This window comes from Schistocerca americana, chromosome 1 (genome assembly GCF_021461395.2).
Source record: "Schistocerca americana isolate TAMUIC-IGC-003095 chromosome 1, iqSchAmer2.1, whole genome shotgun sequence".
In the NCBI taxonomy this organism is placed as follows: domain Eukaryota; kingdom Metazoa; phylum Arthropoda; class Insecta; order Orthoptera; family Acrididae; genus Schistocerca; species Schistocerca americana.
In genome coordinates this window covers 1,085,813,589-1,085,835,149 of record NC_060119.1, presented here as the reverse complement: position 1 = coordinate 1,085,835,149, position 21,561 = coordinate 1,085,813,589, and the positions used below count along the sequence as shown (strand labels likewise).

The 21,561-nt window shown below is 41.3% G+C and overlaps 1 protein-coding gene across 4 annotated transcripts in view; it reads right to left on the bottom strand.

Moving 5' to 3' along the window:
- Nucleotides 1–21,561, bottom strand: part of LOC124617747 (solute carrier organic anion transporter family member 74D) — a 219,590-nt gene that overhangs the window by 54,652 nt on the left and 143,377 nt on the right. For all 4 annotated transcript variants that reach the window (XM_047145291.1, XM_047145290.1, XM_047145292.1 and 1 more), the window contains 3 exons: nt 15,492–15,686; nt 10,810–10,950; nt 3,507–3,683 (listed from right to left, as the gene is read on the bottom strand). In XM_047145291.1, coding sequence (XP_047001247.1) covers nt 3,507–3,683; nt 10,810–10,950; nt 15,492–15,686 — 513 coding nt within the window. The remainder of the gene's footprint in view (nt 1–3,506; nt 3,684–10,809; nt 10,951–15,491; nt 15,687–21,561) is intronic.

Here is a 21,561-nt window from a genome sequence, read left to right as displayed (position 1 = left end):
CTTTTCTCGCAGTGCAAGTCCTTCAGCTTTTAGCCGAAAGTGTAGTATTGTTTTTAGAAGGACGTCACCATTTCTGTGATGTGTTTTTAACGTACGTATTTTGGTTTTTGTCGCTTTGTCTTTAGATTTTTAATTTAAAACACCGCAGTCTTAATATTTTTAATGCAAAAAGCAAAAGAATTCATCCCTCGAGCAAAGCACAATTTCTTATTTTTCTTTTTATTCTCCAGACATGTTTCGCTGAAGTTACATCATCATCAGTGGGTTTTACGTAGTTTTCTATAAAACAAGAAAAATGTTTTTTACTACTAGCACACATACAAACTTGAGTTTATTAAGACAATATTTACATATCTGAAAAATGGAGAAATTGTTATCACATGCTGCGGATTTCTTGGATTTTGTGTAATTCAACGTAGAACTTACTGTTCTATATTAAAGTCTAAGATGGCAAACTGTGGAACAAAACATCTAGATCGAATTACATAGAATCCAAAGAATTCACAGCATGTCGTAACAAGTTGTGTACAAAATTTTGTCCATTTATTTGTGTTCTTGTTGTTGTAGTCTTCAGTCCTGAGACTGGTTTGATGCAACTCCCAATGCTTCTCTATCCTGTGCAAGCTTCGTCATCTCCCAGTTCCTACTGCAGCCTACATCCTTTTGAATCTGCTTAGTGTATGGTCTCCCTCTTCGATTTTTACCTTCCACACTGCCCTCCAACACTAAATTGGTGATACCTCGATGTCTCAGAACATGTCCTACCAACCCAGCCCTTCTTCTAGTCAAGTTGTGCCACAAGCTCCTCTTCTCCCCAATTCTATTCAATACCTCCTCATTAGTTATGTGATCTATCCATCTAATATTCAGCAGTCTTCTGTAGCACCACATTTCGAAAGCTTCTATTCTCTTCTTGTCTAGACTGTTTATCGTCAACGTTTCACTTTCATACATGGCTACACTCTATAAAAATACTTTCAGAAACGACTTCCTGACATTTAAATCTATACTCGACGTTAACAAATTTTTCTTCTTCAGAAACGCTTTTCTTGCCATTGCCAGTCTACATTTTATATCCCCTCTACTTCGACCATCATCAGTTACGTTGCTCCTCAAATAGCAAAACTCCGAATACATTCCATTATCCTCGTTTTGCTTTTGTTGATGTTCATCTTATACCCTTCTTTCAAGACACTGCCCATTCCGTTCAACTGCTCTTCCAAGTCCTTTGCTGTCTCTGACAGAATTACAATGTCATCGGCGAACCTCTTCTCCACGGATTTTAATACCTACTCCGAACTTTTCTTTTGTTTCCTTTACTGCTTGCTCAATATACAGATTGAATAACATCGGGGAGAGGCTACAACCCTGTCTCACTCCCTTCCCAACCACTGCTTCCCTTTCATACCCCTCAACTCTTATAGCTGCCATCTGGTTTCTGTAAAAATTGTAAATAGCCTTTCGCTCCCTGTATTTTACCCCTGCCACCTTCAGAATTTGAAAGAGAGTATTCCAGTCAACATTGTCAAAAGCTTTCAATAAGTCTACAAATGCTAGAAACGTGGGCTTGCCTTTCCTTAATCTTCCTTCTAAGATAAGTCGTAAGGTCAGTATTGCCTCACGTGTTCCAACATTTCTAAGGATTCCAAACTGATCTTCCCCGACGTCGGCTTCTATCAGTTTTTCCATTCGTCTGTAAAGAATACGCGTTAGTATTTTACAGCTGTGACTTATTAAACTGATAGTTCGGTAATTTTCACATCTGTCTACACCTTATTTCTTTGGGATTGGAATTATTATATTTTTCTTGAAGTCTGAGGCTATTTCGCCTGTCTCATACATCTTGCTCACCAGATGGTAGAGTTTTGTCAGAACTAGCTGTCCGAAGGCCGTCAGTAGTTCTAATGCAATGTTGCTACTCCGGGGGCCTTGTTTCGACTCAGGTCTCTCAGTGCTCTGTCAAACTCTTCACGCAGTATCATATCTCCCATTTCATCTTCATCTACATCCTCTTCCATTTCCATAATATTGCCTTCAAGTTCATCGCCCTTGTATAGACCCTCTATATGCTTCTTCCACCTTTCTGCTTTCCATTCTTTGGCTGGCTCTGAGCACAATGGGACTTAACATCTGTGGTCATCAGTCCCCTAGAACTTAGAACTACTTAGACCTAACCAACTGAAGCACATCACACACATCCATGCCCGAGGCAGGATTCGAACCTGCGCCCGTAGCAGTCGCGCCCATTGTTTGTTAGAACTGGGTTTCCATCAAAGCTCTTGATATTCATGCAAGTGGTTCTCCTTTCTCCAAAGGTCTCTTTAACTATCCTGTTGATCTCATTTTTGAGACGTTTGTATTCCTTTTTGCCTGCTTCATTTACTGCATTTTTATATTTTCTCCTTTCAGCAATTATATTCAATATTTCTTCTGTTACCCAAGGGGTTCTATTAGCCATCGTCTTTTTACCTATTTGATCCTCTGCTGCCTTCACTATTTCATCCGTCAAAGCTACCCATTCTTCTTCTACTGTATTTCTTTCCCCCATTCCTGTCAATCGTTCGCTAATGCTCTCCCTGAAACCCTGTACAACCTCTGGTTCTTTCAGTTTATCCAGGTCCCATCTCCTTAAATTCCCATCTATTCGCAGTTTCTTAAGTTTTAATCTACAGTTCATAACCAATAGATTGTGGTCAGAGTGCACATCTGCCCCTGGAAATGTCTTACAATTTAAGACCTGGTTCCTAAATCTCTGTCTTACCATTATATAATCTTTCTGATATCTTATAGTAACTAAGAGATACTATCTAGTATATAAGATATTTTTATTTGTGTACTAGTAGTAAAAAGTATTTTCCTTGTTTTATAAATAAAAATAAGAACCTGTGTTTCGCTCAAGGCGAACCCTCTCCAAAAACAAATCTAATTGTAAATAAACACAGACGGAAGAATTTCAACCTCAAGAAGATTAATTCACCCCTTTTATGGCTTTTTGAAACCATCAGTGAAGTTTTCATATTTTAATATTCGTTTCATGTTTTTCAAAGATCTTGGCTGTAAAGCGGATGGAATTTTGTACCGCTATGGGCATCCTCTCGCCCCCCCCCCCCCCTTCCCCACACACCCGCCCCTATGGGATGAGGATTAAATATGAACAAAGACAGACGTAATACTGTTTGGCTGTTTCTAGTTGTTCTTGTGACTCACATATGTAACGAAACTGACGTTTCTTCGCTTGGCTGTTACTGTAGCTGAAGTCTAATAATGGTGTGGTACTAATTGTGTGCCAGGTATGTGATTGTACTCACCTGGACAAGATTTATGTCTAGCGCGAAGGGGACTCCAATGAGGCAACGACAAAGGCGGAGGAATCCGTAGCACATTGTTTACTTCCATGTTGTACGTACGGAGAACAGAGTTACTTGTAGCAAAAATTTTATTTTGGGTGTTTGTGTCGCTTCCATATGACGAGGACCAGAGGTCCAGACGCAGCTGGGTTTACATACCGGACAGAGAGGTCCTCTCGGGCGGGTTCTCAGCTGCCGCCAGGGCCGCTTTGTCGCCCTTGGCCCTCAGCCGCTCCTGCTCGATCATCCGCCGGACGGCGGCGCGAGGCAGCTGCTTCGGGAACAGCCCGATCACCGTCGCCATCACGAACAGCATCACCGCCAGAACCATCCATCCTTGCAACACAAAAAAAAGGCCGTCACTGTCGCAAGTCTAGCGTCGTCAATAGGCTAAGCAGTAGTGGAATGGGGACTAATATTCTGGCAGCATGACAAGCAATACTTCATCAGCTAGTGAAATGCTCTTATTATGGCCACAGGAAATTTAAAATAAATTCATAAAAATGATTTCAAAGTTTTCACCAACAGTTGTATATGACGAGAGTTGCATGCTATTCTCATGATGCCATTGTGGTATTTTACGTGTTGGCCAAAAATTTAATATACAAAAGTTCAACGTTAGTGAGAAATGATAGTATATTGTTAGAAAAAGATATCCATGGCGTATCGTAATTAATATAGAAAACTGACTTAGCTGAGAGGACACGGTAACAGAAGCAAAAACGTTCGAGTAAAAGTTGATCTGCGACCGAGCTATTTGCTACAAAACGGCCAATGTGTGGTTACGGGCTGCCACACTTCAGTATGTAATACTCTTCTAGTTAATAGAAATGCATTTGAAACGTAAAGTTTTCGATTAAGTTCCCATCTAATTATCGTAAGCTTTCAGTCAAGGCTTACCTTAACAAGAAGTGCAACGCTTCTTCAGGACATTACATTTTACAATTTACTGTACGCTCCCAACTCTTAAAGCAACAGTTACACGTGAAATCGTCGAAATTGGATGGAATACTGCATTCGCCGCTACAGAGAGCTACAAACTCTTTTAAACACCTCCGGACCATCTCGTAAAGCACGACAAGTCTGTACAATCACTGCTTCGGTTCTTCGACACGCAGGAAAGAACCCAAACGATTGGTCTTAGGTGATCTTGGAAGCTAAGGCACAGATCCTTCTTCACCCATCCGCTTGGACCATAACTACTGGCACGTTACATGTAGTCTTACCCTAGCAGCAAAGTGTACCGATGCCCCATCGTTCAGATACCACATAACCAAACTATGCTATGGACTATGGGTGAAATTTGAGCGCAGTTAGATCAGGACCGAACTGAAAAGCTGACGTGTCAAATATATTTGCACTAAGACAATATTTCTCAGTGACGTCAGTAGCAGCTGATAACCAGACTTTCATAATAATCTCGCAAAACTGCTAGTTTCTAGACCTATTTTTACTAGAATGTCTGTTACATTGTAATTTCACTGCAGTATTCGTAAATAATTGTGATGTACATTGTCTGAAGTGTTATACACAAAGTCAAAATTTAATAGTCGGCATATAGCATACAGTAGTGCTCAAAGCAATGAATTATTTCTGAAACTGAGAATGGGGATGAAATTTCATAGCAGATTAAAATTGTGTGCCAGCCCGAGACTCGATCTCTGGACCTTTGCCTTTCGCAGGCACTTCCGCCAGTACCTTCTCTTCTTCCTTACAAACTTCACAATAGTTCTCCTGCGAATAGGGATATTGCAGTTTTCTTAGTGGTGGGCGTGACAAGACATCCTGTGAAACGTTACGAAATGCCTTTTCCGAAAACTGCCTAGAATAGGCAATTCGGAAACCCACTCACGGTGGAGGTATTAGAACTAATGGCAACAAATAGGCCTGACCTCTTTAAAGATATCCGTGTCAGAACTGGTATCAATGACCAGTAGGCAGTTATACCAACAATAAATACCAAAGTACAAAGGAGAACTAAAACAAGTAGAAAGATTTATTTTCAACTATACAAAGAAGCAGTAATGAGGAAATTGACTCTTTTAGTTCAGAACAGAAGCCTATAGAGGAACTATGGCTCAAATTTAAAAGAATATTTGACCCTTCGCTAGATAGTTATGTAACTAGCAGGAATATCATGATGACAGGGATCCTCCATGGAATACAATCACTATAAAGAAACTTCTAAAGAAACAGAGAGATGCATAATACGTATAAAACGAACCATAGAGCTGTAGATTGGGTGATACTAAATGAAACACATCTGGTTATGAAGAGGTAATGCGTGAAGCCTTCAACGACTACTGCAACAGAATGTTGTCATAAGATCTTCCACAAAACCCAAAGAAATCTGATAGTACGTCAGGGCTGTAAGTAGCACGGTAGTTGGTGTCCAATCACTCACGAATGAGACGAACTGAAATTTAATGCAGTAAAGGAAAACCAGAAGCGCTTAACTCTGTTTCCAAATGCTTCTTTTCATGAGTATTGTCCCAGCTTAATTCTAGTAACACTGAGAAGATGGATGATACAGATATTAGTACCACTGGCGCTAAGAAACAACTGAAATCGGTAAAATTAAACAAAGTTCCAGGACCCGATGGAATCACTAATTGATTCTATAGCCAATTTGTGGCTGAATTTTCGCCTCTGTTAACTTTAATCTATTCTTGAACAAAGAACTTCGCTCAGTAGTTGGAAGAAAGCACAGGTGACACCTGTCTACAAGATGGATAGGAGACGTGATCAACAAAATTACAACCAACATCCATTTGTTATAAAACCTTAGAAAATACTCTGAGCTTAAACAAACGGAGGTATCTTGGACAGAATGACCTCTTTCATGCCAACATATACGACTTCACTTTTCTCATATGACGTAATGAAAGCCATGGATTAAGGCAGTCAGGTAGATGCAGTATTTCTTGATTCCTGAAAAGCGTTTGATTCAGTACCACACCTACTCTTATTATTAAAAATACGATCGTATGGGTACCAAGCAAAATTCGTGAGTGCATTGTGGAATTTTTGGAGTCATCGACAGATATAGACGTAACTTTGGATGTATTCCAGAGAAGCGTGTTGGGTCCCTTGCTGTTGATATTGTATGTTGGTGAACATGTGGACAATATTAACGGTAACCTCAGACTTTTTCCAGATGATGCAGCTATACTGAAGTACAGTCTGAAAGCAGTTGCACAAATATTCAGTCAGATCTTAATAAGGTTTCAAAGTGGTTCAAAGAGTAGCAAGTTGCTTTAAATGTTCAAAAATGTAAAATTCTACACTTCGCAAAACAGAGATGCGTGGTATCCTATGACCACAGTATCAACGAGTCACAGTTGGAAACGATGATCTCATACAAATACTCGGGTGTAACGCTTTGTAGGAACATGAAATTGAGAGATCGCATACCATCAGTCGTGGGTAAAGCAGTTAGGAGACATCAGTTTACTGGTAGAATACTGGGGAAATACCATCAGCATGCAAAGGAGATTGGTTACAAATCAAACGTGCGATTTATCCCACCATAGTGCTCGAGTGAGTGGGACCCGTACCATATAGGACTTGTATAGGACTTAAAGGGGCTACTGAAAGCATGCAGACAAAGGCAGCACGAATGTTCACAGGTCTCCTACTGAAACGGAGCTATGCTCTGCAGACATTCATCTATCATATATTCTACATCTTTGGATTTCGTGGTGAAGTTAAAGTTTAACTACACTGAATCGCCAAAGAAACTTGTATAGGCATGCATATTCAAACACAGAGATACTTAGACAAGCAGAATACTGCGCTGCGGTCGGCAACGCCTATATAATACCTCAAGTGTCTGGCGCAGTTGTTAGGTCGGTTACTACTGCTACAATGGAAGGTTATCAAGATTTAAGTGAGTTTGAACGTGGTGTTATAATCGGTGCACGAGCGACGGGACACAGAATCTTCGGAGTTAGCGATGAACTGCGGTTTTTCCCGTACGACGATTTTACGAGTGTACCGTGAATATCAGGAATCCGGGAAAACATCAAATCTCCAACATCGCTGCGGCCGGAGAAAGGTCCTGCAAGAACGGGACCAACGACAACTTAAGCGAATCGTTCAAGGTGGCAAAAGTACAACCCTTCCGCACATTGCTGCAGATTTCAATGCTGAGCCATCAACAAGAGTCAGCGTGCGAACCATCCAACGAAACATCATCGATACGGGCTTTCAGAGCCGAAGGCTCATTCGTGTATCCTTGATGACTGCACGCCGGCCGGTGTGGCCGAGCGGTTCTAGGCGCTTCAGTCTGGCACCGCGCCACCGCTACGGTCGCAAGTTCGAATCCTGCCTCAAGCATGGATGTGTGTGATGTCCTTAGGTTAGTTAGGTTTAAGTAGTTCTAAGTTCTAGGGGATTGATGACCTCAGATGTTAAGTCCCATAGTGCTCAGAGCCGTCTGAACCATTTTTTTTTATGACTGCACGATACAAAGCTTTACGCCTCGCCTGGACCCGTCAACACCGACATTGGACTATTGATGAGTGGAAACATGTTGCCTAGTCGTACAACTCTCATTTCAAATTGTAACGATCGGATGAATGTGTACGGGTTTGGAGACAACCTCATGAATCAATGGATCCTGCGTGTCAGCAGGGGAATGTTCAAGCTGACGGAGGCTCTGTAATGGTGTGGGGCGTATGCAGTTAGAGTGATACGGGACCCCTGATACGTCTAGATACTACTCGGACAGGTGACACGTACGTAAGCATTCTGTCCGATCACCTGCATCCATTCATGTCCGTTGTGCATGCCGACGAACGTGGGCAATTTCAGCAGGACAATGCGATACCCGACCACCAGACCCCCAGACATGGACATTATTGACCATATCTGGGATGCCTTACAACGTGGTGTTCAGAAGAGATCTGCGCTGGCGTAACTGTCTTTCTTACAGCTAGCAACAGCACTCAACCCCACTATCTACAAATATAAAATCTCAGGAAAACATCAAACTTGTTTTCCAAAATGGAGTACCTTAAGAATAAGTCTAATTTCCCATACTACAATTGATCATGTTACCCAGACAGCATGTGAAACAGTAAACAGGAAACGGAGAAATATTTTAAAAAGATTTCTAGACATCACGATGGTTTTGCCTGAAAAAAGATCTTGTATTTCGCGGTCACAGAGAGTATACGCTGTGGGAAGCAAAGAAATTTTCTGTAGCTGATAAACTTATCTACATATGATGCTGTATTGAGAGAAAACTTGATCAATCTAGAACAGTCCACTCAATCACAATCGGGAAAAGATTTTCAAGTTATTTATACCCCACAACACCAAGTGAATTGATCTCACTTCTGGGTGGAATTCTTAAATTTTAAGTGCTTACAAAAAATTCGAAGTATTTTCGTATCATCTATGACAGTATGTAAGGTACTCCTTATTTACAGATTACATTTTACTCTACTATTTCCCAAATTTACATTTTACACTGATTCAGAAGCAGTCAATAAGCTCTGGCAGCAACGCGAAAGACATAGCAGGCAGTAAGATTACGATTCCCACGCTGGCTGAAGAAGTCGCTGGACCGGCTCGCATTGCCTGTAGACAGTGGGGTTAAGTGCTGTGGCTAGCAGTGAGAAAGCCAGTTACGCCAGCTCACGATACGTAGGGAAACCACAGCCATTATGGCGCGGAGCAAGTAATTTCGTTTAATAAAAATTTACTCATAAAATGCATTTTTTTCCAATACAGATATTAGGAAAAGCCTGTCTGTCGTAAACACCTTCTTAGAACAGCTTTGCGGTGGAAGGAAGTAGTCATTTCAATAAACAAATGAACAATGCTTAAGATATCGAAGTTGTACGAAGAGTAACGACGTTCCACGACTATAAGTACGAGATCTAGACTGCGCGCCATTCGCCAGTCGCCCATAGGATACCTTCCAATCTAGTTCCGTCGTAAGACAATCCTCTCGGGAAACATCTTGTTTTGAGTTAAAAGTGATCGATTATTTCAACAGTGTCAGATAACGGCGTTTGTAAATAAACATATCTTGAGGGCAAGCGACAATATTATTTCAACTAACATAGCTTCCCGCTTTCATCATTTAGAAAACACAGGATGCACTTTTCAGAGAACCCGATGGTGCTGATACTGCTTCTGCGTGGGGCATCAGCTACGAGAGGTTCTCGGCAGAACGGGTAGGAGGAAATCGCAGGCGACGACTGACTTAGATAATCCGAGGACGGTTTGTCTTAATCTCTGTGAATCCCGAACGGAAATGCACGACCAGTCATACTATACGCCTCTTATGCCATCTTCTACAGAATTGCCAACTATACTGTGACACTTCCGGATATTTAGTAAAAAAAAAAAGAATGGGGGATCCTAGAAGCGCACCGGACATCTCGCACGTTGATCAAATCAGTGAAATCATTATTTACGTTCACGTAGAAAGCAGAAAAGCAAAAGTAAAGGAGTCATTTTTAGGTTATTTTCAGCAAACAGCGAAGAAAGCCGTTAACGGAACAGAAGATCTTTGCAGATACTGAGGTTAGGTTAGGTTAGTGTTGTTTAACGTCCCGTCGACAACGAGGTCGTTAGAGACGGAGCGCAAGCTCGGGTTAGGGAAGGATGGGGAAGGAAATCGGCCGTGCCCTTTCAAAGGAACCGTCCCGTCATTTGCCTGAAACGATTTAGGGAAATCATGAAAAACCTAAATCAGGATGGCTGGAGACGGGATTGAACCGTCGTCCTCCCGAATGCGAGTCCAGTGTGCTAACCACTGCGCCACCTCGCTCGGTGCAGATACTGAACAGGATCATTTGTACAAGACCTAGATTAAAGAGTTCATTCAGGAGTTGAAGGAAGAATTTATGAACTTAATCCTAAAGCCTTGTTTGTACAACTCTCTCAGTCTGTGCGGCTTCAACGGTTTTGCAACAGTTGTGACTTTTGGGAGAAACTACTCTCATAATTTCAGTTTTTGGTCGCCTTCAATACCATATTTCGCTGTTTTTGTCTTAGTCCGGTTATTATTAACGTTGCTAATATAGCAAAACCATATAGTTGATAGTAAGGGTTTGACAATTTGTGTCCAGCCTATCTTTGGCTATTCTGAGCCAACATTTCACTGTTTTTCATCTGTGTGCTTATCTCAGATCCCTGCTGACTTTTCAGAGGCACAGTTGAAAATCATCTCCGAGTACGACTCCCCTTTTGATCTCTGACAATCCCGAGATTTCTCCTAGAAACTTGGCCATTTGTTGCTACAAATTTTTGATAATGTTTCTAGTGTATGAACGCTATTTCGTATTCTTGGTAACGTTGTCTTTCAGACTTACGTTTTTTTACCAATAGCAGGAGATATTAAAAGTTTTAGAGATAACTGGCTGTGAGTAGTTAACAAACATAGGTGGTAAGTGGGAGACGTGTGTAGTGGGTGTGGAGCTGAGGCTGCGGGAGGCGTACTCACCTATCCACCAGGCGCCCAGCCAGCGGGGATCCTTGGTCGTGATGGTGGGCGTCAGGCTGGGAGAGATGAAGAACTTGAGGCACAGCGAGGCGAGCGAGTAGCCGATAGCCGGGCCCAGCATCCGCAGGAAGTACGATAGGCCTGCAAGCAAAGTGCAAGTGCGTCACTGCAAGTTTACGATCGAGCATATGCGTAGCTGGAACATCTGAGGGAGCAGATATTATTTTTCCCTTAGAAAAATCTAACTTCTAGTCATTTACCCTATCGGTCTACAAACATCCTTCTCCCTCTGAAACCTCTATTCTCCCTTAGTCAGACATTTGTCTCTCCCTCTTCAACCGAACTTCTCCATCAACCTTCCTAACTCCTCTTCCACTCAATCTCCGGTGATAGAGACTGCCAGACTGTTGTCTGCTGAGCACGCTGTAAACACGATGGCATGACAGTTGAACGTCAATTACCAACTTATGTTTGTGAACTAAGCTCCTAACGCTATGTGTTGGTGACATTCACAGGAGATAAAACAACGACATGCTGTAATTACGCCGTACTACGTCTCCCTAATCCAATGAGTAGAAATGTCCATATAATAAGTAGTCTAGAACTAGTACCTATTTTGTAGCTTAAGTATTCACTATTGTCGAAGTACATACCCATTATGAAGTATTCGCTATTCATCACTTCAGTTACTCGCTACCATTACATGCACATCTCTTCTATGTCCATGTGTGTAGATGTTGGTTGGGATACCGGCTGATCAATTTGGAGTAAACAGCTCTACGTCATCTGCCGTAAATTTTGAACTCTTTATTAAATTACAGCATTTTGTCATTGTGTGATGCAGTTATCATATAGCGGAAATGAAGCAAATGTTGTGATTTTTTTTTTCAGAGAAGAGCCAGGAAATAAACGGAAATGTGATTTGTATCGACAGTCTTACTGCCAAAGTAGGGTTCACAAAAAATTTAAAAAGAAAGTATTACGTATGTTAGCAGCAGTAAACCTTCAGCCGTAAATTTTGTACTGTTTATTAAGCCACTGGATTCGGTCTCACATTACATCGTCATCAGGTCCCTTGGCAAGAGTAAATCGGATAATGGTCTGTTGACGATGTAATGTGAGACCGAATCCAGTGGCTTAGTAAAAAGTGCAAAATTTACGGCTGAAGATTTACTGGTGCTAACCTACATAATGGTCTCTTTTTTAAATTTTTTGTGAACCCTCCTATGGCAGTAAGACTGTCGATACAAATCACATTTCCGTTTATGTCCTGGCTCTTCTCTGAAAAAGTCACAACGTTTACTTCATTTCCGCTACATGATAACTGCATCACACAATGAGAAAATGTACTACCTTATCGTCAGTGAGAACTCATGTGAATATTCTTTGTACAACAGAAGTAATCTACCCTTTCAGCTCAGATCGTAATTTAATTCTAAGGTCGAACTGAACACTTTCCAAAGAACGTAGGTAGGTCGAACTAATTGTCGTCGTAAATATACAGTTTCAACACTAGTCACTCAGCCAAACTTTTACTCGCGTTTGGATTCGTAGGACAAACGAATCGTGTCCAGGTGAAAGGAAATTGGAGGCTTACGAAATCCCAGCAAGACCCGGACACGAAGTGCGTGCGGAAAAGAAAACACGGGGAGTGACAAAATGTTTTCGGTAACACGTATCACTGCTTATCTGGCCCTGGAAATAATAGACTATAGGAATTCGGTAACTAACCAGGCGGCACGAACTGCCAGTGGGGAAGAAAACATTCGAGTGCCAAAAGGTTTCACGCAATAACGGCAAGGTACTTTAAGTCTCGTGGCATATTCGTTATTCAGTGACGAGCATACACGATCGCTTTATGACTCGTATTTTAGATTTCACATTACTCAAGCCCGTGCACTTTCCGAAGGTGGTGCTATACAGTTGATGTTGCACGCCCTTGCTGTAATAAACGAAAAAGCGGTTGATTCAGACTCTTTCCTCGTGTTTTCTTCCAGTGAGACGCTAGCGACTCAGAACGAAATAGTTTATCATTTACTACTGTTGAACGTTGAATTGGATGCCAGAGTTGAAACACAACTTTGGTAACACCCTATTCTAAAAACTGTCTACGCTCTACGATAGGCAGAAAGCCTAATCAAACAGTGGAGTGACGAAAGTGACCTTCAAAACTTCGGGTAAATTCGCCTCCATCTCCAAAATAATGATCTCTCTTTCTTCTCTGTCACGGTAAAAAGTTTTCTTCCGACGTCTGGGTAGCTGTTCCTGTAATATTTTAATGTTTCTTGGTCTTTACATACAGTAACGCAATTAATAGTGCTCCCTTTATACAGTGTGATTCAAACGTAACTGTACTCACTTCGTGGGTGTAATGTGTGATCAAAATAAGAGTAAAATGGTAAATAAAATCTGTCTGAATTTGCTTTATTTCCTAGTTCTGATGCGTAACATCATTTATGGTAGGCATTACATCATGGGCCAGTACCGGCTTTTGGCGTGTCGCGTTCGCCTGCTTATCGTCTGATGTTGCTTTGCTCACACCTCTACACTACTCAACTGATTCTGGCACGAAATGACTTCGTTTACTTGACTTTTGTGTAGTCCATTGTACTCTATGGCACTCTTGTAGTGTAGTGGCACCAGATGTACTACGCACATTAATTCTATTGTTAGTCCATAGTCTACAGTCCTGTGTAATGGAAATTTTTGGAAATTTGTGGTAAGATCTTATGGGACCAAACTGCTGAGGTCATCGATCCCTAAGCCTATACACCATTTAATCTAACTTCAGCTAATTTACGCTAAGGACGACACATACACCGATGTCCGAGGGAGGGCTCGAACCTCCGACAGGGGGAGCCGCGAGGAGTGTGACAGGACGCGCGGTCACTGTGTACTGTACGATGGAGTACTCAAACGCCGCGCGGAGTAGGCGCGTGGTCTGGGCGCCTTGCCACGCTTCGCGCGGCTTCCGCTGTAGGAGATTCGAGTCCTCCCTCGGACATAAGTGCGTGTGTTGTCCTTACCGTAAGTTCGTTTAAGTTAGATTAAGCAGTGTGTAAGCATAGGGATCGATGACCTCAGCAGTTTGTCCCATAGAAACTTAGCACAAATTTCCAAAAAAAATTCCGTACTCAAACGCTAAATGGGCGGATATGCAGTTCCTTTACAGCGCAGCAGAAAGACAACGCACGAGTAGCAAGAAGACAGCATGTTGAAATTTTTCCAAACAGAAGAGTACCGAACCGTCACACTTTCACAGTTGTGGACAGGGGTGCGCCACGGTTAGATCGGCGTTAACTTGATGGAGTGCGTATAGAGAACATTCTGGAAATAATAGATGAAGAGCCGACCACAAGTAGCCGCCGTGTAAGTACCACTGTGGGGGTTCCTCAGTCAACTGTATGGCTCCTGCTTCGGAAACAACAATTCCACCCATTTCACCCGCAGGAGGTGCAGGAGATGACGCCTACAGACCACGCTAGACGTCAGACTTTCTGTCAGTGGTTACTCGAGCGCCAGACTGCTGATTTAATGTTCGGTCGTCGTGTGCTGTTGACGGATGAGAGACTCTTTACCCGGGCGGGTATCGTGAACGCTCATAAGCTGCACGTGTGGGAGTTTGGGAATCCTCAGCTGACTACAGTACGAGGATATCAACATCGTTTTGCAGTGATCATTTGGTGTGGTATAGTGGAGGATCAGTTCTTCGGACCACATGTTATTCCACAGTGTCTGACAGGCAGGGTGTATCGACAGTTTTTGGAATATCAGTTGGGTGGTCTGTTTCATGCTGTACCGCTCGCCAAACGAACTAACTTACGTTTATGCACGACGGTGTCCCTGTACAGTTCAATCGGGAGGCAACAGAGTATCTCAATCTTACTTATCCCAGTAAGTGGTTAGGTCGTGCGGGACAATTTCTTGGCCCGTTTGATCTCCGAACCTTAACCCCTGGACTTCTACCTTTGGGGCTGTCTCAATGAGCTCGTGTATGGTGTTGCAACTGAGAATTTAGCACAACTACAGCAGCGAACTAAAAATGACAGTGCAACTGTGCAGAATGGGATGAACGGAGCCTGCAAGATCCCGAGAGCGTGAAGATGGTGAGAACATCGCGGTCTTCGTCTACAAGGACATAATTTTGAAGATGTACTGGGCTTAATGTACAGTACTAGTTATGTTGAATTTTGGATCCCTTCGTTTCGTTGCTTTCTGAGAAGAACTAATTTTATGTTGTTTGTTTTGCTCTTGTAATGCCTACTCTACCACACAACTCTGAAATAAAACAGTTTCAGGCAAAACTTTATTTAACATTTTACGCTTATTTTGATGCATTCATATCACCCACAACGTGTGTACGGTTTTCAATCACCCTGTATATTTAAATAAATTCTCTGCTAGTCGTTGTGGTATTGCACTGGGTAGACGAAAATAAATTCTGGGGTTTGTGTCAACACACTTACTTTACTCTCAACTCTTACTGTCTTTTACTGAAATACATTTTTCCCTATATATTGGGTGGTTTCGGATACCACCGCTAAACGTTGACAGCTTGTTTGATGTGGGGAGCTTTTGGTGTCCAGTGGACGTTTACAGGCTCACTTCTCCGGCTCACTCGAGAGTGCGGGACAGATTTTGTGCGGCCGGACACTGGGGCGGGGAGTGACGACAGCACTTACTGATGAGAGCCGGCGTCTTGGACTTCTTGATGTTGTCGTCCATGTAGGAGGTGCCCAGCGTGTAGTAGAGCGAGCCGCCGATGCCCGCTATGAAGTTGGCGCCGAACAGAATGAGCTGCGGCGCGAGGCTGCCGGCAGAGCTGTCGCACGGCACGCCCCCCTCTGGCCGGCACAGCACCTTGCGCCGCTCCTCCTCTGCAAAGCGCGTGTTACTCATGAAGATGGGTGTTGAAACGTGCGAAACGCACGAAGTCAAATACAATAGAAAAGCAAGTCAGAGTAGTCAATGTAACACTTCTCCTGAAGGAAACGCCAGAGACCGCCATTTCTTACTCTTACTAATTTTGAAATTCATAACATAACACAATTAAAGTACAAGAAAATATCATTATTTTTGATAATATTACAACAAAAACGACAGATGGCGATGACGTCACTTGCTGAATAGCGTAGATCAGCTTTTCTTGCACTGTGTTCCGTGGAACTCTGGGATTGCGTGGAGACCGCTAAAGAGTTTCCCGAAATTTGAGTTTCTTGTTTCAAACACTCAAGAAAGTAGCTACAAAATAAAAATTAAAGGTTTTCGATATCAGAAAACAGAATAACAACAGCCCTCGCTTGCACTTACTAATTTGCACAGTTGGTACAATTGCGACTCAACTACTGGATAACGCTGTATTTAATAGAGACTGACGAGTCTTGGCCTGGTATGTGTCTCATCGATATGTGAAATTTGGAACAGGAAAGACTGAGGATTGGGATATTGTGGTCTGGAGCCTGGGATGGGTGCTGGAGTTTGGTTCTGAGGTGACGATATGGGTCCTAGGTTTATTGCTGTTCGGTTACGTTAATAGCGGCACGTACTTATAGATTAGCATGAAGAAACGATATGAAGCTGTCTTGGGACAGATTAAGTGGAAATGGGAGAGGGGAGGGAGGATATGTTAGAGTAGGAGCGGCAGCAGCCCAATGTTGAGTAGAACTGAGGAAACAATGGTGTTTTAAGCTTCAAGTTTATAGGGTGTATAGCACCTACAAAGATGTTCGAGGAAGTTCAGAAGAAAGCGTCGCGGGGCGAGGAGGTTGAGAGAAAGGGGGATGAGGCTAGAGTTCAAGTTCATCCGGTAGCGGACGTGTTTAGGAGAATGAAGACAGATACAGCAGGCGAGGTGGGAAACTTTATGGTCTAGGTCTTGTAAAAAGTGCTAAAGTTTTGGAGGTATGGAGATGTAAGCTGTGACGTCGAAGATGGAACGCCATATTTAATTGTAGACATTTAAAATATATGCTTGCAGTCTTCAATCCGCATAATCTGTGGCAAGATTATTCTGAACGCATAAGCGTTTCATCATGTAAAGACATACAATGTTAAGGAAATGGTCTTTCTTGCTTGAAAGTCGTAAACTTAGTAGCACATTCACGAGATGTCTGTAATAAAGATTACACCACCTGGCAACAAGCTTTCTGGATCCATGAGAGAAACCAGACTATTGATTTCGCCAGAACAACTGGAGACACCTGAGAACTAAGTATAAATATGGCCAGCTTGTTCATAACCAAAAGCGTTTTATGTGATTCAGATTCACAGATCGAAAATTATGTAATTATGTATCAAAAATGCCTAAAAGTGGTTTTATGTAAAACAGGTTACCACAATATTAAAATATTATTCTACACTATTTTCAATACTGCTTAGTCTTGTAATTAGTAGGGTTCAGGTACTTGGTCGAGACTTATATACTAGGTGAACGAAACGTCGTAAAACGTGAGAGAAATTTTATGGGAATGGAATGATACGAGTCACTGATTAGTTGCTAAACTCTGCACACCGAAATCTTTTACCAGGGATGCAATAATACTCAGTTGGTAATGTAAGCTGTTGAACACAGTTTATGGAGTGTGCTGATAAAGTGGTAGAGCAATGTCTTGTGACTTAAAAACTGGCTGAAAAATCTGAATACATGCCTGATGGCTTTGACATTAAATAAAGGGTACGATGCTCGTAAAGAATCACATCTGAATTTTATTGCAGGATATTATGTGACAGTCTCACTACAATGTAATGTAATGTCATGAATTAAGTGGGAATTACTGTAGTGTGTGTATGAATGTCAGAATTCCACAACAAACGTAAACAGTATTCAATACATAACAAGTAACTTGTAACTAATGGTGGAAATTGTTCTTAGAAATATTTAAATGACTGCAAAACCAGGAACAACAAACAACTCATTTGACATGATCTAAATAGTGCAAGAAGACACCAGATCGCTATTGCAATATTATTCTCAGTTTCAAAGAGTCATTGTTTCTATACCATTGTGTTATATCAAAATGGTGGTTTCACGACAATATTCGATGTTACTGAATTATGCAGATACATTTACATGACATCAGAGAAACAGCATTTGATTCAATTTGCAGTTTCATGTCTTTACTACAGACTTGCCATAGCTATAGATATGTTAGTATCTAATATCGTATCTGCATACCACCATAATAATTCTGCTGGAGGCACGTGAATATTACGACACTAATAGCACATGGACGTAAAAAAATAGTAATCTGCTATGTTTTAAGTATTTACAGCGATCAGTTTAGTGCTTGTTTTTACAATCATAGAAAAATCTCTGTTGGGGAAGAAACAACCAGTTGGGGTCTACGTGAAGTGACCATTTTAACCACTGTACGCTGCCGATTTTATTCCTTTAATGCACCAGACATTTAATTTACATTATTCACCAGTTTTGGCCTTAAGCCACTATCAAACGTCGGTAATATAATATCAAAAATAAATACAGTAAATAGGTAAGACAGATTAATGAACAACAATATGCTTGCATGTTACATTTGTTGTTTAAAATATTAAATGATGAAGCCGATTTATGTGCCACATTTAAAAATTCTTTTATTTCATGTTATGTGGGGACCCTCACATATACACATATCAAATGCCACAAATGTAGCCTTGTGCATACCTATCAGCTTACAAGCACATCTTTCATAACACATCACACAGGCAAAATTCTTACTGACAGCTAGCTTATTAGACCATAGACATTTAACAGCATACTTTGCGCTTTTCTGCATTCATACATAAACATAACTGTTAAAAACTGCAGGTAACATGCATCATCCAAAGATAAAATACATGCTTGATTTAGATCATCTTAACCCATCAGTTTTCCCTCTGATACGAATCTGTACAGGATAATAGTGCACAGTAATTCCTCATAATTTTGTAGTTGAAATTAACGCCAGTTTTTCGAGATAAAGTAAATAAAAGGGTCTGTCTGCCATGCTCCTTTTAAAATTGCCATGTCCACAATCCGAGAACAATCACAGTGAAATCTGAAAGTTTCAAATATCAGTTAAATATTATGTAGTCATCTCCATAATGCTGTTCCAAATTAATATTGCTGTGTGCAGGATTAGGCAGAGAATATTCTCTCTTAATTTCAGGTCTTAGATGATTCGTACTTTGACTAGAACTCGGTATCCTAGCTGCACTTTTGGCTGATGACCAATTAAAACAAGTAAAAGACAGGCTGTCTTGTGAAGAAACTTTAATGTGTTCTAGTCCTACAGAAGCTATCAACTGTTATTATTTCACAAGTAATTATTGATTATGAATTCCAGATACTTTCAAAGATTTATACTACCACTAATTGGATTAAATCAACATTTACCTTTCATTCGTGCAACCCTGTCAGGATAGTGGTTTGTGACAACTTTTGATTTCTGCAGTGACTTTTGAAACGTAGTCATTATTACACAAATATATTCGAAAATTGTGAATACTCTAACATTCTGCGTTGTGTCTGTTGTTCTATATCGTGTCTCCCTACCACTTTCTCGCAACGATGCTCTGAGCATGTTTTTTAGGGAATTGACTAGTTTGAACCTGGGACCTGTTACTGGTAAGGAGACGTCAGACCACACGTGACATGTAGAGTTCAGAAGAGTTCAGTGAGACTAGCGATGATATAACCAAATACTTAATGATTTCGGCGTCAGCTCCACTGCACTCCCTGTAAAAGAATCTTAATACTAACTAAATTTAGTGGAAGGGGTTCAAGGCTTTCCTATTTTTAGTTAGCTGGTAAAATAGCGTCGAAAAAGCAGTTAAGTTTACCATTGGAAATTTTATTCTTCTCACAAAACATTGTTTATAAATTGCACTATTGATAAAAGGAAATGTTTTAATACAGGATGGTAAAAACCAACTGCGTTCAACAAAAATGTGAACGAATATTCCCTGAATGGGTTTCCAAGTTCTACAATGGATCGGATGATGACCTATGCCATATCACATCTATAATCTAGGTTTAAATTAAGTTTCCCAAAAGAGAAAACTATCAAAATGGTCTACAGTGACCCTCAATTATCTTTAATTACTTATCTAACTTGTCGTAAATTACAGTGGCTGATGTGGCTTCTCAATAACTATATAACAGAAAAATCATCACGTTTCAGATTTTTACTTCAAGTGGCAAATGTGAACACCGTGAGCTATAATTGACGATCGACACTAGTATTACGCAAAAAGGGGGTGTAACAGATGAGACTTCTGCAGTTCTGAGTGAAGCTTTATGCGCTGTTATGCGCCATCACGTGCGTTCATTACCTTGTCGGTGTTCGTCAGGGGGCGGCGAGCAGCACAGCTCCGCTCACCTCGCCGTCTCGGAAGCAACTCTCTCCTAACTTCTCCTTACTACAATTTACCGAAGTTGGTTTAAAAAAACTATCTGGCTGTGTTTTCATCCGACCAATCAGGGTCTCAATGTTAACCTTAAGCTCCGCCTACAAAAATTCTGTCTATCCAATGAGAAACGTTATACTTTTCGTGGTGGGGTAATGTTTTTAAAGTTTGCAACGTAACAGAGACGCGAAAAAGTCTCACGCTAAAACTTGCAGCTGGTGTGGTCCTTTTAGTGTTATAGTAAGATCTATACTGTTCTTCTGGAGGGCTCTATCTTTTAACATGGGCTGGGGGGTGGTCCTAGCGGTTAGCTGGAGACGTGGGTGTCCGTCCCTTATCGTAGGGCCTTCTAGCTTAACACGGTTCTGCTCTCGGCTCCTGTTCTCGTTTCTCCCCTCGGATCTGCGTCTGCCTCACGGTGGGAAGGTATGACATGCGTTTAGGCATTCTTGTGTTAGTCTGTGGTATTCCATTTGCTCACTCGTTACTCGTATTACTTTGGTTAATTTAATGTCACGATTTATTCAGAGCTATGTGACATACTACTGGATTTGATTATCATGTCAGGGTTTTCATGGAGGGTGTTGGATTTGCCTGACACCTTACAATACGTTTTGATGTCAGCTGAATGTTTTATTAGTGACACATGAAAATTTGTGGTGGACCGGCACCCAAACACGGATACACCACACATCGCGTGTGGTCGCATTTACCACTTCGGCAATCCGTACACGTCTCTTAGGTCGACAAAAACTTCCATTTGCCATGTTGTCGATTGTAAAGTAACATACAGAAACTGTATAACGACTGGCATTGTCAAAATGAGTGGTAAACGTATTCTGTCAGTTTAGTTCGTTTCCGAAAGTTAAAAGGTGAACATCTATGTGAAATTGGTGATAAGCATCTTACACGTGTCGATAGTTTGTTAATCACTAGCATTTGTGAACTTTTTAAAAATTCTTGGAGGAGTTGTCACTTGCTGACCTACGGTACGATATATAGATGCCGTCAAATTTACAAAGCTGATCACTGAAATAAGCTGTGAATTAATGAACGTGAAGAGATATGAAAACTAAATTCTACTGTGTGGTGTAGATAATTTATAATAACAGCTAACCACTGTCAGCAACCTCAGGAAGGAGATTACAGGATTCACTCTAACAGACTTTTGGGTCAGAAGCATATTAACCAGGTCCATAAGTTACATGATATAGAACAGTCCATTAATAACTCCACTCTTCTCTGTTAATCGGGTCTTCTCATCAAATTTTGAATTAATTAATATAGTGAACGTAGAAGGACGAAACCTCACAATTTCTGCCCAGAAATATGCCCCAGCCACAGCACGTTAACTCACAGCAGATAAAC